The sequence below is a fragment of the Phyllobates terribilis genome, unplaced genomic scaffold (assembly GCF_046119375.1).
Source record: "Phyllobates terribilis strain yellow unplaced genomic scaffold, ASM4611937v1 Scaffold_7__3_contigs__length_470593459, whole genome shotgun sequence".
NCBI classification, from domain to species: domain Eukaryota; kingdom Metazoa; phylum Chordata; class Amphibia; order Anura; family Dendrobatidae; genus Phyllobates; species Phyllobates terribilis.
The window spans coordinates 198,274,786-198,291,895 of NW_027362767.1; the positions used below are offsets into that span (position 1 = coordinate 198,274,786).

Below are 17,110 nucleotides of genomic sequence, written 5' to 3' on the forward strand. Positions count from 1 at the left end.
CACAATAAACAAGGAAAGGTGGAACAGTACGCCAAAAGTAAGCAGGGCTGAGACCCTGAACGCCGGGTGCAAGCCTGGGGGTAAGCAGTGAAGTAACTTAGTAACATAGTTTTTAAAGTTGGAGGAAGACTAAGTCCATCTAGTTCAACCCATAGCCTAACATGTTGATCCAGAGGAAGGCAAAAAAAAAACATGTGGCAAACACCAAGCTCCACATTGGGGAAAAAAAATCCTTCCCGACTCCATACGACAATCAGACTAGTTCCCTGGATCAACGCCCTATCAAGAAATCTAGTATATATAACCTGTAATATTATACTTTTCAAGAAAGGCATCCAGGCCCTTCTTAAATGTTAGTAGTGAATCACTCATTACAACATCATGTGGCAGAGAGCTCCATAGTCTCACTGCTCTTACAGTAAAGAATCCGCGTCTGTGATTATGATTAAACCTTCATTCCTCTAGACGTAGAAGATGCCCCCTTGTCCCGTCTCAGGCCTTAGAGTAAAAAGATGAGTAGAAAGGTCTTTGTACTGTCCCCTCATATACTTGTACATAGTAATAAGATCACCCCTAAGCCTTCTTTTTTTCCACAGTAAATAACCCCAAGTGTAATAACCTGTCTTGGTATTGCAGAGCCCCCAGTCCTCTAATAACCTTGGTCGCTCTTCTCTGCACCCGCTCTAGTTCAGCTATGTCTTTCTTATACACCGGAGACCAGAACTGTACACAGTATTCTAAGTGTGGTCGCACTAGTGACTTGTATAGAGGTAAAATTATGTTCTCCTCATGAGCATCTATGCCTTTTTTAATGCATTCCATTATTTTATTTGCTTTGCAGCAGCTACCTGACACTGGCCACCAAACGTGACTTTGTGGTCCACCAATACACCCAGGTCTTCTTCAGTGACAGTTTTGCCCAGTGTTTTACAATTAAACATATAATTATACATTTTATTTCCTCTGCCCAAGTGCATTACCTTACATTTATCCCCATTAAAGCTCATTTGCCATTTATCAGCCCAAGCTTCTAGTTTACATAGATCCTCCTGTAATATAAAATTGTCCTCCTCTGTATTGATTACCCTGCAGAGTTTAGTGTCATCTGCAAATATTGAAATATTACTCTGTATGCCCCCTACAAGGTCATTAATAAATATGTTAAAAAGAAGGGGGCCCAATACTGACCCCTGTGGTACTCCACTGTTAACTGAGACCCAGTCTGAGTGTTTTCCATTAATAACCACCCTTTGTTTCCTATCACTGAGCCAGTTCTTAACCTACATACATATATTTTCCCCTATCCCCATTGTTCTCATTTTATGTATCAACCTTTTGTGTGGAACCGTATCAAAAGCTTTTGAAAAGTCCATATACACAACATCCACTGCATTTCCTTGGTCCAGTCCGGAACTTGCCTCCTCATAAAAGCTGATCAGATTAGAATGACAGGAACGGTCCCTCGTAAACCCATGTTGATATTGGGTCATGAGGTTATTCTTCTTCAGATACTCTATTATAGCATCTCTTAGGAAACTCTCCAGGATTTTACCCGCAGTAGAGGTTAAGCTTACTGGCCTATAATTTCCAAGTTCGGTTTTTGTCCCCTTTTTGAACATTGGCACCACATTTGCTATACGCCAGTCCTGTGGTACAGACCCTGTTATTATGGAATCTTTAAAGATTAAAAATAATGGTCTATCTATGACGTTACCTAATTCCTGCAGTACTCGCGGGTGTATCCCATCCGGGACCGGGCATTTGTCAACTTTAGTGATTTTTAGACGCCGCCGTACTTCCTGCAAGTGACATTTAATGGAGAATTTTTGTTATCACTGATCATGTTTTCTGTCATGTGATTTTCTTGTGTAAATACGGTTGAGAAAAAATCATTTAGCATATTGGCTTTTTCCTCATCCACATCCACCATTTCACCCAGACTATTTTTAAGGGGGCCAACACTATCATTTTTTAGTTTCTTACTATTTATGTAGTTAAAGAATATTTTGGGATTATTTTTACTTTCTCTGGCAATGATTCTCTCTGTCTCAATCTTTGCTGCCTTGATTTGTTTTTTACAGAATTTATTTAATTTTCTGTATTTATTTAATGCCTCATCACTACCTACTTGCTTTAGTTCTCTAAATGCTTTCTTTTTGTCACTTATTGCGCCCCTTACAGCTCTATATAGCCATAGTGGTTTCCTCCTATTTCTAGCACGTTTATTCCCATAGGGCATATATTGTGCACAGGTCCTATTCAGGATGCTGATAAATGTCCCCCATTTGCTTTGTGTAGGTTCATGTCTCAGGATATCGCCCCAGTTTATTGCACTAAGATCATCTCTCAACCGTTGGAAATTTGCCTTCCTGAAGTTTTGTGCCCTTGTAACCCCCTCTACTACACATCTTATTAAAGGATACATGAAAACGTATTATTTTGTGATCACTATTACCAAAGGCCCCCCAACTCGTATATTTGATATGCGGTCTGGCCTGTTGGTTAATATTAGGTCTAGCAGTGCCCCCCTTCTTGTTGGGTCCTGAACCAGTTGTGAAAGGTAACTGTCTCTCATAGTTTTCAAAAACCTATTACCTTTGTTGGAACTACAGGTTTCTGTTCTCCAATGTATTTCAGGGTAGTTGAAGTCTCCCATAATAATGACTTCTCCTTGAGTCGCTGCTTCATCTATTTGCTTTATGAGGATATTATAAGGAAGAAGATTTAAAGAGTTTTTTTTCCCCTTTAGCAGCAATCCAACCTACAGCTCAATGCACTTCCAGTGTAATGTTTACTATTTATGAGGCTATATTCACTGGAAAAGGGGCGCAAAAGCCTCCCATAAAATGGGCATAATGCACAAAAATATCAAAACGACTTGCAGTGCACATGCTCCATTTTACGTGATGTATTTTACCCGCTCCGGGGTTCGGAAACCTTGAAGGGGTCAAAATAAGAGACTTGCTCATTCCCTAGGAGGCTCTCGCTAGGAAACCACCCGCTCTGTGCTTACAGTATAGAATAAAAGACATCAGTAGAGCCGCAGACAGAGTGATGTCAGCATTTTCCTGAAGCCGCCATGGGAAAACTCAGCAGGTGCACAATATGCCATGTGCACGTAGCCTGAGGGCACTATTGAACAGAATCTGCTGACCATAGAAGGTGCATGGATGGGTTGTCAGATTCCCAAGGCCTTTTTCTTCAGGATCAAAATTTATCAAAATAATTTGTCTCTGGACCTATTTACATGTGGAATAATTGGGAAATTGTTTAAGACCAGAGACTGGACTGATAATAGTGTTTGGTATTGGGATATTGGGATGTGAAGCTTGTAGCGCTCCTGAGTATCGTGGGAAGAAACGTAGAAATTGTTGGGTGCAGCTTCCAGCGATGTATGTGTAGCGCCCCGAGGGCTCGGCTGCTACAGGGGTATTGCACCTCAAACCAGAGGTGTGATATTCCACTCCCGGGTAAGGATGGAGTGTGGACCAGGACTCGGTAGGCTGCATGCATCACACACACCCCATTTCCGAGGGACAGCTCAACGGTGCTCCCACAGAAGTGCAGGCACGACAGCATCTGTTCCTGGCTGGAGTGGGGAGGGGGTGGAATACCCAGTGGTGTAGGAGCAGATAGGGGTGGGTCTCTGGGCATAGGTAGGAGCCCATTGGTTGCTAGTCACCTGGGCTCATAGTCAGAGGGAGGTATATAAGGTGGGCACCATCTGAGAGGACAGACAGTCAGAGGAGAGAAGGAGTTCAGCCAGAGAGGGCTGACAGGGAGCTGTGGCTCAGTCTGGGCCCAGCTCCACGAGGCAGGCCTAGGGTGAAGGCCGGAGCCAGAGAGAACGGGAACAGAAAGGAACAGAAAGGAAAGAAGGAAAGGAACATTAAGAGAGGCCCAGAGACACGAGAGAAGAAGGAACCCCATAGGCCCAGGAGACTGCGGGTGACGGGTTGGCAGAACAGGGTACCGGATCCCAAATTGGTGGAGGCGACTAATCCTCAGCCAAAGACCGGCGGTCGTGACTATATCTCGGTGCGACCCCTCACTACACCTACCAGGAAGGCACACCATACAGGGTCAGGGACGCAGAGATCAGCGTGCCCAGAGAAGGCCCGAGGCAGCCGGACAAACGTAGATTCACTGGTGGGGCACGGCCAGAGAAGGGAAGAGAAGGGAGCCCTGTGCCACGCTCTGGAATTGCCTGGGAGTTTGTCGAGCCCCTTTGCCTGGTGGACGCAGCACGGCTTGGGCAGTCACCGCCGGTACCGAGGTGACTAGGACCAGTAAAGAACTGTGAGTAAAGCATTGGAAACTGCAACCACACGTCTCTGTGCTTCATCGCCGCACCAGCACTTTTAGTGCTGGGACGCCCGTGCACCATCACTCCCATCATCCACACTAACTGCCCTGAGGCTATACTCATCCCATTCTAAGCTGCACAAATAATACCAGCCTCAGCGGTCTGCTCTGCAGCGGCGGTCCCCACTGACCGCAATCCACGGGTGGCGTAGTCGGACTATCATCATACTGAATTGACCACCCTGGGCACGGACCGGGTCAGCGCCACGGAGACTACAACCCCCAGCGATCCGGCTCCGGGTATTCCCCGCACACACGTGCACGCACGACACAGGCCCAGGGGGCGGGTCATATGCTTAGACAGAGCTGTCATTTACTACATGTGAAAGGAATGTATCATCAGAAAATGACCTAATATTTACACCATGCCTAGGATTAGGCCAGGCAACTGTGATTTATATTGCTATAAAACACAGACCATAGAGACAGACTTGACAGTCACTGGCAGTGGGCGGGAAGAAGCCGCCGGGGATCTGCCTGTAGGACTAGTGCACAGCGCCGCTCAGTCCCTGCCAGCTATTACAGGTATGTTTTTCTCTAAAAAGCCGAAGCCTTCAGAGTCAAACATAATAGGATGAGGTCATATAGCTGAGGCTGATACATGCTGCCCCAGATCGGGACAGATCAAGCTTTGCTGACCTACAGGGAGCGAGGTATAAGCCACTGGAAAGGCACAGTTAGGTGTGCACCTCATGTGACGGGAGCCTTTATCTATCCAGCTCAGCAACACATTGTTCACAAAAAAAGTGAACTGAAAATTCTCTGCAATATCAGGACAAGATCTCAAACTATAGTGTAGGAAGAACGCAGACCCTGAGTGTCATGGGTGTGTCAGAAGTGACAGACAGTCGCCCTGCAGAGGGTTGCAGGAGATCTCTACATTTGGCATTACAGACATCTTCTTAGAGGCTGTCTCTAGGACCCAGCGGCTACCTTCCTCTGGCTAATTAATTAACACCCTGGCCTGGGTGTATAAATACCTGCTGTGTTCCAGAGGGAGCTGCTGGCGATATTCATTACTCCTTGTGAAGGCTTAGCAAGAGCAGTACTTCTTCCTCTCTGGAGCTTGAGGACATGTGTGCATTTGTCTGGAGTCATCTAAAGCTAAGCAATTTCCCCCTGTTTGTCCTCCCTTGTTGTCTTTTAGTGTTCAGTGGGGATCGACTAGTGCTCATCTCCTCCCTTCTCTAGCCTTAGCCATACGACAGGGAAAGAGCCAATATATGGTCATTAGGGGAGACAGGGTGACACTACTACCAACCTAGGAGGTCTCCACCCCCCTCTTTCCCTAGAGTCTGAGCTCCCTTTCCCTCTTCCTTTTGTGTTGCACTAAGTCTTTCCCACACGTTGCGTGACACCGATTCCCAAACTATAGTGTAGGAAGAACGCAGACCCCGATTCTTGTTCTCAGTGTCATTCACCCTAATGAAAAGAGCTTGAATATATTGGGGGAAAAAACATAGGTGTGCAACTGAATGCTGGGCGCTGCCGAGGGAAGTTCAAATGCGCAAAAAATAAAAAAATGCTTTATTGCTAATGCACATATTGTAGGGGTTCACACTATTTGGTAGCTGCTGGGGACCACATAGGCATGAGTTTTAGTGTCAAAAAGGATACAGTTTATTTTCTTGCATAAACTTCCAAAATAAAGTAATCTTAAGCCTAATGCTTTAGCCAAAACATTCAATAACAAAAACAGTCCTTTTTTAAGGCTGGCACAATAAAATATCACTTTGTCACCCACAGCCAACGCTTATCCTCATACAGTCTGTCCACCATTAATGGTCTTTTCCTCCACAACACTACAGACAGCACCTGAGCCAACCAAGCTGCCTTATATAAAACCTGCAAGCCCTGGACTAGAATGTACGGAAGCGACATTTCCCACCCAAGCTCTTTTGGTCGCTCCTAGATCCTGAACCCAAAATCCAGTCCACTAATATTCCTCTCAGTAACTTATTGTTAGCAGAGCACTCTTTTCTGGGACCTGCATCACCAAGGCCAGTCTGTAGTGCTTAGTCTTTACGCCACAATATGAATAACTGAAATTTGGCTGGTGGGAACCGCATCAACCCACTTTGTGTATAGTCCCTGGCCGTGGCTTCAGGGCACTCTGTCATTGGGCCTGGTCTTCGGCCACGGCTACGGTTTATTTTCAAGGCCACTTACTATTTTCAATATTGTCCTGACCACACCTAGTCCTGTGGTCCAATTGTCCATAAATTTAACAAATATACTGTATATATATCCAGGATTATTTAATGGTTACAACTATATATAACATACACTTTAGTTCTCTTACACTTTAGTTCCTCCAGCGGGCAGGGAGCTGACTTTTAGTACTAAGGGTCGATCTATGTAGTACATTTCTTGTCACTGACCTACCCTGGTCCCTAGTGTCTACCCCTGGTGTGGTGGGTTCAGTGTGAACTACACTACAGGTAGTCTGAGGTAACACCGGTAGGCTGGGTAATCTCCTACGAATTCTTTGACTCACCCTGGGTACGACAGGTTCACTGCTAGCAGAGGGTTGATTCTCCTGATCTGCTGCTGATGAAGCATCTGTCTCTGGGGCCGACTGGTCTTCCAGATGTTCTGGAGCCTCTGCAGCTTCCGGTGCGGGCGCTTGGAGAAAGGTCAGGACAGGTACCACAATTGCTCTGTTCACCTGCGTCCAAGACCGGGGAAATGCTCCAAGGACTGTCTGGACCGTTTCTTCCACCTTTTCTGTGGGCTGAGGGCTGTCTTGGTCTTCTTCTTTGCGTTTCAACTGTTCAGGACATATCTTCAAGTGGTCTCTTGAGACTGCCGCTGAAGTTTCCCCTCCATCTTTACTGATGAGGCACACTTTGGTGTTATCGAAATTTGAGGGTACGACGGTGTATGGCTCAACCTCTCACTGGTCATCTAATTTGTGGACTCGTCTTTTTCTCTTAAGTACCTGTTCTCCAGGTGATAAGGGAACGGCAGGTGCGTGCTGATTATAAGTTTTCTCTTGCTTCTGTCTCGCCTGGGACAAACTTTTCTCAACACACTCTTGCACCTTGCGGTATTGTTGCTGCCGCTCGGTAACCCAATCCACATCTGGTGATGTTGTCTCCGGTGTTAGAACTCACATGTCTAAGTCGATGGGTAGCTTACCAGGTCTTGCTCTCATCGGGTAAGCAGGTGTACAGTTGGTGGAGTTCACCGGGATGTGGTTATATAGGTCCACCAAATCTGGTAAATTCTCTGGCCACAGGCTACGTTCTTCAAGGGTCAACAGGTCTATTACCACCTGGTTCATCTTCTCACAAAACCCGTTGGATAATATGGCGTCGTCCTTATTTTCTTGCAGCAGTACAAGTTACAGAATTCCTGGAACACCTCTGCTTCAAAGGCTGGACCTTGATCGGTAAGCACTCGTTCAGGGTAACCGTGTGGGCGACAAAAGTGTTGTTGAAACACTTTGGCTGCCGTCTGATCTTTCACTGGCACTACTACCAAGAACCAGGAGTAGTGGTCTACTATGGTGAGAGCGTAGACATAGTCTGACCGGCTTGGGCTAGCTTCACGTGGTCCAAGACTACCAGTTCAAGTGGTTGTTTGGTGATTATGGGCTGCAGGGGAGCCCTCTGACTGTCACGGTCTTTCAGTCTCAGGTTGCATGGACGACATTCTCGACACCAGCCCCCTAGGAGTGAAATGTTAATATGGTGTCGGGCAGCAATCGGTCTCAGGGGTCAAGATTATCAGGCCCTAGTAGAACCTGTGTACTCTGATAGTAGGCCCACCATCTTGACAGCCAGGGGGGTGGTCGATGTCCGCAAGGGGAGAGTACCGATACACATCCTGAATTGTGGGGAGAAATAGGTCCATTTACCCCGGTATGCCACTCTTGCTAAGCTGTTCACTGTCAGTAACAATGCAATAAAGACAGTGGAACCCTTGCCTCCAGCCAAACTGGCGGAGGATAACGGCTCCAAGGGGCAGGTGGAGGATTGGTGTCAGAAGTTACAAGTATGCACTGACTCGACCCCTTTGCACCAAAAGCATGGGGTGTACCGGGTGGTCCAAGAATATGAGTGTGTCTTTAGCAAACACCCACTAGACTTTGGGCAGGTAAAAGGGTCCAACATCATATCCCCACAGGAGATCATCCGCCCATTAAAGAGAGGTACCTTCCTGCAACCCCAGCTCACTATCAATGTGCCAAAGGAATGCTACGGGAGATGAAAGAGGCTGGGGTGATCAGAGATAGTTGTAGCCCCTGAGCAGCTCCATTAGTTCTCGTTAGAAAGAAGGATGGTACGATGAGGATGTGTGTTGATTACAGGCAGATTAACCGCATTACTCATAAGGACGCCTGCCCATTACCCAGGATTGAGGAATCATTCGCTACACTAAGATCGGCTAATTATTTCTCCACTTTGGATCTCACCAGTGGGTACTGGCTGGTTCCTGTGGCAGAGGCGGACAGAGAAAAGACAGCGTTTACAACATCAATGGGCCTCAGCGAGTTCAACTGCATTTCATTTGGGCTCTGCAACGCCCGAGGAACCTTCCAGCAGTTAATGGAGTGTTGCCTAGGACACAAAAACTTTGAAACCGTCCTGCTGTACCTAGACAATGTAATTGACTACTCGAAGACATATGAAGCACCTGGCCGAGGTGTTCGAAGCCCTATCTGGTTATGGCCTGAAAGTAAAACCGTCCAAGTGCCACCTGTTGAAGCCCAAGGTGCAGTACCTAGGTCATGTGGTAAGCGCCGAAGGTGTAGCAGCAGACCCTGAAAAAGTCACCGTGATCAAGGACTGGCCAAGACCCTCCACTATTAAGGAAGTGCAGCAGTTCCTCGGGCTGGTAGGCTACTACAGGAGATTCATCAAGGGTTTCACCAAGATAGCGGCACCCATGCAGGACCTCTTAGTAGGCCAGTCCAAGAAGGCCAAGAACCCGAAACCTCCGTTCAAATGGGGTAACCAGAAGACGAATCTTTCGACTGAAAATGGCTCTTACTGGAGATGAAGTCCTAGCCTACCCCGACTATGGCCCACCCTTTGTACTTCATACGGATGCCAGCAACGTGGGATTGGGAGCGGTGCTGTCGCAGGTACAGCAGGGCAGAGAGAGAGTAATTGCCTAGGCCAGCAGGAAGCTCCGTCCCACTGAAAGGAACCCCGACAACTATAGTTCCTTTAAGTTGGAGTTTTTAGCCATAGTTTGGGCTGTAACAGAGCGCTTCAAACACTATCTCACCTCCTCCAGATTTACAGTCTTCACGTACAACAACCCGCTGACGCACCTGGAGACTGCGAAGCTTGGTGCCCTAGAGCAATGATGGATGGCCCGACTGTCCACATACCTGCCATTCAGGACCTTACTTCCTGCTTCCCTACAAAATATATATATGACGCGTCCCCTGGGCCGTGGGGTACTCAGTAGCCGGGCCGGTCGATGCTGGGGGATGTCACAGTGGCAGTGACCCGCTCTGTGACCCAGGGCAGTCGATAAAAGGGGAACAAAGAAAAGGGGAATTCAAGTTTTATATATATAATATTCGTGACGCCACCTGTGGTATGTGGCTATGTGGGGCCGCCGCTGCGGTGCAGATCCTCTGGAGCTGATGATGACGCCGCAGAGTTGGTTCAGCTCTCCACAGGTAGAGCTTAGCTCCAGGGCAGGAAGTGGTGATGTTATAGATGTTGTCGGTGCGGTGTAGTGCAGGGGATGGCGCAGATAATGACCAGTCCACAACTTAATGGCGGTTTCCTCTCATCTTTACTTGCGGTGGTTAGGCAAACCGGGGCACGGGTACTAGCTGGTAGTAGAGGTCCAGGCGGCCTGGAAGCAAGTTGGGAATCTACCTCGCCAGGTGAAGTTGTAGGCCTTCCCTTTGCGCTAATCTCTTTGGCCCTGCTGCTTATAGCTGTGCTGCGGCCCTCGTCCCTGAGTAAAACGTCTTTGTGCTCACCCGTATGGCAGGCAGCTCGGGCCATCCTGGAATGTTTCTCCCACGTGGCAGTGCTGGGCCCTATGGTGCTGCTGAGCCACCGGGCGTCTGATGGGGCCAGGAGACCTGCAGTCTGCTGCCCTCCGGTTTCTGCTGCTGGGCCTTCAGTGCCCCACAACCTCGGACTCCGGGGTCCGGTTCTTCTGCGCTCCTCTCTGGGGTGAACTGCCGTGCAGCTCCACTCCCCAGGTCTTTCCTCATCGCTGTCCTGACTTCAACTCCTCTCCACTCACTCTAACAAACCCCGCCTCCAGATTCCAGTTGCTAAGGGGAGGAGCTCCCCTTGCTGGTCTGGAGCCAGTAAATGTTGTATGCTAGCATACCTGATTAGGGGACCCCTCCTTGATTCCAGGCATGGCATCACCCCCTTGTGAGGGAGGCAATGCCACTGTGGTAACCGGACCCCTGGGGTGCCACATATACACTGCTCAAAAAAATAAAGGGAACATTTAAACAACAGAATATAACTCCAAGTAAATCAAACTTCTGTGAAATCAAACTGTCCACTTAGGAAGCAACACTGATTGACAATCAATTTCACATGCTGTTGTGCAAATGGAATAGACAATAGATGGAAATTACTGGCAATGATCAAGACACCCTCAATAAAGGAGTGGTTCTGCAGGAGGGGGACCACAGACCACATCTCAGTACCAATGCTTTCTGGTTGATGTTTTGGTCACTTTTGAATGTTGGTTGTGCTTTCACACTCGTGGTAGCATGAGACGGACTCTAAAACCCACAGAAGTTGCTCAGGTAGTGCAGCTCATCCAGGATGGCATATCAATGTGAGCTGTGGCAAGAAGGTTTGCTGTGAGGAGGTTTGCGTAGTGTTCAGAGGCTGGAGGTGCTACCAGGAGACAGGCTAGTACACCAGGAGACGTGGAGGGGGCCGTAGGAGGGCAACAACCAGCAGCAGGACCGCTACCTGTGCAAGGAGGAACAGGAGGAGCACTGCCAGAGCCCTGCAAAATGACCTCCAGCAGGTCACAAATGTGCATGTGACTGCACAAACGGTTAGAAACCGACTCCATGAGGGTGGTATGAGGGCCCGACGTCCACAGATGGGGGTTTTGCTCAAAGCCCAAAACCGTGCAGGACGCTTGGCATTTAGCACAGAACACCAGAATTGTCAAATTCGCCACTGGCGCCCTGTGCTCTTCACAGATGAAAGCAGGTTCACACTGAGCACATGTGACAGACGTGACAGAGTCTGGAGACGCCGTGGAGAGCGATCTGCTGCCTGCATCATCCTTCAGCATGACCGGTTTGGCAGTGGGTCAGTAATGGTGTGGGGTGGCATTTCTTTGGAGGGCCGCACAGCCCTCCATGTGCTCGCCAGAGGTAGCCAGACTGGCATTAGGTACCGAGATGAGATCCTCACACCCCTTGTGAGACCATATGCTGGTACGGTTGGCCCTGGGTTCTTCCTAATGCAGGACAATGCCAGACCTCATGTGGCTGGAGTGTGTCAGCAGTTCCTGCAAGATGAAGGCATTGAAGCTATGGACTGGCCCGCCCGTTCCCCAGACCTGAATCCGATTGAGCACATCTGGGACATCATGTCTCGCTCCATCCACCAACGTCACGTTGCACCACAGACTGTCCAGGAGTTGGCGGATGCTTTAGTCCGGGTCTGGGAGGAGATCCCACAGGAGACCATCCGCAACCTCATCAGGAGCATGCCCAGGCGTTGTAGGGAGGTCATACAGGCACGTGGAGGCCACACACAATACTGAGCCTCATCAGGAGCATGCCCAGGTGTTGTAGGGAGGTCATAGAGGCACGTGAAGGCCACACACAATACTCAGCCTCATCAGGAGCATGCCCAGGCGTTGTAGGGAGGACATACAGGCACGTGGAGGCCACACACAATACTCAGCCTCATCAGGAGCATGTCCAGGCATTGTAGGGAGGTCATACAGACACGTGGAGGCCACACACAATACTCAGCCTCATCAGGAGCATGCCCAGGCGTTGTAGGGAGGTCATACAGGCACGTGGAGGCCACACGCAATACTGAGCCTCATTGTGACTTGTTTTAAGGACATTACATCAAAGTTGGATCAGCCTGTAGTGTGTTTTTCCACTTTAATTTTGGGGGTGACTCCAAATCCAGGCCTCCATTGGTTAATAAATGTGATTTCCATTGATGATTTTTGTGTGATTTTGTTGTCAGCACATTCAGCTTTCTACAGAACAAAGTATTGAATGAGAATATTTCATTCATTCAGATCTAGGATGTGTTATTTCAGTGCTCCTTTTATTTTTTTGAGCAGTGTATATATATCTATTCTAAACAAAGTGTTTCAGTGCAGTACTTGGTTTAAACCCGAGGAAGGTGCAAGTTATGAGCCAAAATGCATTTTTATATACAGTATATTTTATATGTATTTTAGTAGTAAAACATTTTTTTGTTTTTTGCCCATTTGTACTTCATCCACCTACACACCCATGGTTCTTTTTTCTGATTACTTAAGTCTCAACCAGTCGGCATCGGATTTCATAGGTACACAGCCACATGGAGCACCTGCTGGGAGGTGTGCATTATCCCAGCCATGCTTTGTTTAGAGTTGGACCTAAAACTTGCACAACTGCACCGGTTTAGTAATGTACTGCACATTCTGCCGCCTAACACTTTGTGAATTCACCGCACCAGGGAGCGCCCCTCTCTTTTCCTTGCCTTGTTAGGATGAATATACTGATGCGGTGGAATACCTCATTACAGTCCATGAATGGACTTCTCTTCTCGGTACCTCGCCTAAATCACAGGTCTTCTTCAGCTAGGTAAGAAGGTAGAAGAATGGGGCCGGCATTGGGAATTTAAAACTTGGAAAGATCATTTTCACTTTCAAAAGAGCGTAGACGCCACTGATAACCTTCCAACAATGGACACCAATGATTTCTGCATAATGGATTTTTAATAAAGTGGAAATAATAAATGTTGAATTCTAGATGTCGGACTCGAGTTCAGCCCTGTAAGATGTTTCTCTCTGTAGTTATCTCTGGTGAGGATGACGGCTATGAACGCCGTTTAATACCCTTGCCTCTTCTAACATAAAATCTGACAGCGTGGAGGAGTAAAACCAAATAAAAAACATGCTGTGCATTGTGAAATCTGCAGCGGGTTCATTCTGTCAGGATTTCCGCTCAGAATCCACTGCTAAGACCTGACAGAATCCACAATGAATGAGCGTGGATTTATATGCTCAAATAGAAGGACTGAATGGGTAAATGCCTGGTAATCCGGCATGGGACTACTTTTGTGCATTGCTGCCTTAGTTGGATTTTTTCAAGGATCAGGAGCGGGGTTAAAGGAGTTTTACTACTTTAGGAGTCATTCAGACATCCGTCTTTCACATACGTGTCCTTTGGTTTTCACGACCAGAGCATGTGATGCACCTTTATAATATAAGTAGCTGTTCAGATGTCTGTGGGAGGTTTTTTTGGACACTGTATCTGCACTAAAATCACCGAAACATGTCCGTTTTTCCATTTTTGATCTTTGTCACCGACCAAAATTACTCCTATAAATCTGTCTGTGAAAATCAGCAGAGCCCGTGGACAGCATCAGTGTGCTGATAGCAGTGTATAGGACAAGATTTACAACTTTATTTTCCATATGTGAAAACCACTGACCAAAAACTAGTGAAAATCAGAAGGAAAAACATTGATGACTCTGAAACAATTTTTTGCATACATGAAAAATCCCTGACGTCTGAACATCGCCTTAGCCAAATACCACTGCTCACTGTGCTCCTATCATTGGGATACAGACCGAGAGTGCTGTACTCCATTCTGTGCACAGTCATAGAGCTCCGTACTCCCTGCCGTGCACAGTCATAGAGCTCCGTACTCCCTGCTGTGCACAGTCATAGAGCTCCGTACTCCCTGCTGTGCACAGTCATAGAGCTCTGTACTCCCTGCTGTGCAGTCATAGAGCTCCGTACTCCCTGCTGTGCACAGTCATAGAGCTCTGTACTCCCTGCTGTGCACAGACATAGAGCTCCGTACTCCCTGCTGTGCACAGTCATAGAGCTCCGTACTCCCTGCTGTGCACAGACATAGAGCTCTGTACTCCCTGCTGTGCACAGACATAGAGCTCCGTACTCCCTGCCGTGCACAGACATAGAGCTCCGTACTCCCTGCCGTGCACAGTCATAGAGCTCCGTACTCCCTGCCGTGCACAGACATAGAGCTCCATACTCCCTGCCGTGCACAGTCATAGAGCTCCGTACTCCCTGCCGTGCACAGACATAGAGCTCCGTACTCCCTGCCGTGCACAGTCATAGAGCTCCATACTCCCTGCTGTGTCCAGACTGAGAGCGCCATACTCACTGCTGTGCCCAGACTGAGAGCGCCATACTCACTGCTGTGCCCAGACCGAGAGCGCCGTACTCCCTGCTGTGCCCAGACCGAGAGCGCCGTACTCCCTGTTGTGCCCAGACCGAGAGCGCCGTACTCCCTGCTGTGCCCAGACCGAGAGCGCCGTACTCACTGCTGTGCCCAATACCGAGAGCGCCGTACTCCCTGCTGTGCCCAGACCAAGAGCGCCGTACTCACTGCTGTGCCCAATACCGAGAGCGCCGTACTCCCTGCTGTGCCCAGACCGAGAGCGCCGTACTCCCTGCTGTGCCCAATACCGAGAGCGCCGTACTCCCTGCTGTGCCCAGACCGAGAGCGCCGTACTCCCTGCTGTGCCCAGACCGAGAGCGCCGTACTCCCTGCTTTGCCAAGACCGAGAGGGCCGTAATCACTGCTGGGCCCAGACCTAGAGGGCCGTACTCCCTGCTGGGCCCAGACCGAGAGGGCCGTCCTCCCTGCTGGGCCCAGACCGAGAGGGCCGTCCTCCCTGCTGTGCCCAGACCTAGAGGGCCGTCCTCCCTGCTAGGTCCAGACCGAGAGGGCCGTCCTCCCTGCTGGGCCCAGACCGAGAGGGCCGTCCTCCCTGCTGGGCCCAGACCGAGAGGGCCGTACTCCCTGCTGTGCCAAGACCGAGAGTGCCGTCCTCCCTGCTGGGCCCAGACCGAGAGGGCCGTCCTCCCTGCTGGACCCAAACCGAGAGGGCCGTCCTCCCTGCTGTGCCCAGACCGAGAGCGCCGTCCTCCCTGCTGTGCCCAGACCGAGAGCGCCGTCCTCCCTGCTGTGCCCAGACCGAGAGCGCCGTACTCCCTGCTGTGCCCAGACCGAGAGCGCCGTACTCCCTGCTTTGCCAAGACCGAGAGGGCCGTAATCACTGCTGGGCCCAGACTGAGAGGACCGTTCTCCCTGCTGGGCCCAGACCGAGAGGGCCGTACTCCCTGCTGGGCCCAGACCGAGAGGGCCGTACTCCCTGCTGTGCCCAGACCTAGAGGGTCGTACTCCCTGCTAGGCCCAGACCGAGAGGGCCGTCCTCCCTGCTGGGCCCAGACCAAGAGTGCCGTCCTCCCTGCTGGGCCCAGACCAAGAGTGCCGTCCTCCCTGCTGGGCCCAGACCGAGAGGGCCGTCCTCCCTGCTGGACCCAAACCGAGAGGGCCGTCCTCCCTGCTGGGCCCAGACCGAGAAGGCCGTCCTCCCTGCTGGGCCCAGACCGAGAGGGCCGTCCTCCCTGCTGGGCCCATACCGAGAGTGGCATCCTCCATGCTGGGCCCAGACCGAGAGTGCCATCCTCCATGCTGGGCCCAGACCGAGAGGGCCGTCCTCCCTGCTGTGCATGTGTCACAGTCTGGACTCCTTTCGCAGCTATACACGATGAATGTTGTGTCCAGAGGTTACAGTTGAGTGTATGTGACAGATGCCAGTGTGCGATTACTGAACATGTCGCTAATAAGATAACGCAAGAGAACAGTTGTCTAAACCCGCTGAGTTCAGCAGGAGAGGCTGACTCTTATGTATATGCAGCCGTGCTGCTGCTGACTGTTCCCAACAGATGATGTCGAAGAACTAGGAAAAATATTATGTCAAATATTGTGACTTTTTGTCTTTAGGGAGGACTTTCTGTTGATTCCATAGCAGAACTTGGCGATGGAGACAGTCGTCTTCTTGAAGCGCTACAGTTGTCACATCCTGCAGAGCTGCGCTCCCAACAAGAAGACGACAATCTTTGCCTAAGTTTGAACCCAATCTACAAGCAAGTGCCTCGAATTGTGGAGAGATGCTGTTCTCACATTGAGAAGTATGGTGAGATACTGCACACACGCTTTGTAAGACCAAGATAAAGGGGTTGTCCGGCCTCGGGTTACAAGTCTGCAGTCACTCTATGTGACCAAAAAAACGTAATTCTGGTGGTTTGATTTTTTTCTCGTTACGCTGTATACTGATCAGATTAATGTATTTTATATTTTGATAGATTGGACTTTTACGAACGCAGCGATACAAAATATGTGTACATATTTTTTTATTGCTTTATTTTCAATGGGGCAAAAGAGTGATTAAAACTTACAGTACAGCCAAAAGTTTGGACACACCTTCTCATTTAAACATTTTTCTGTATTTTCCTGACTATAAAAATTGTACATTCACACTGAAGGCATCAAAACTATGAATTAACACATGTGGAATTATATACTTAACAAAAAAGTGTGAAACAACTGAAAATATGTCTTATATTCTAGGTTCTTCACAGTAGCCAACTTTTGCTTTGATGACTGCTTTGCACACTCTTGGCATTCTCTTGATGAGCTTCAAGAGGTAGTCACCGGAAATGGTTTTCACTTCACAGGTGTGCCCTGTCAGGTTTAATAAGTGGGATTTCTTGCCTTATAAACGGGGTT

The 17,110-nt window shown here is 49.0% G+C and overlaps 1 protein-coding gene across 1 annotated transcript in view; it reads left to right on the top strand.

Annotated features, from left to right (window-relative positions):
• The window catches only part of LOC141153067 (rho GTPase-activating protein 6-like), a 203,251-nt gene that overhangs the window by 92,296 nt on the left and 93,845 nt on the right, over window positions 1–17,110 (top strand). Inside the window, exon 5 of the mRNA XM_073637742.1 lies at window positions 16,325–16,517. Within this exon, the coding sequence (XP_073493843.1) occupies window positions 16,325–16,517 (193 nt within the window). The remainder of the gene's footprint in view (window positions 1–16,324; window positions 16,518–17,110) is intronic.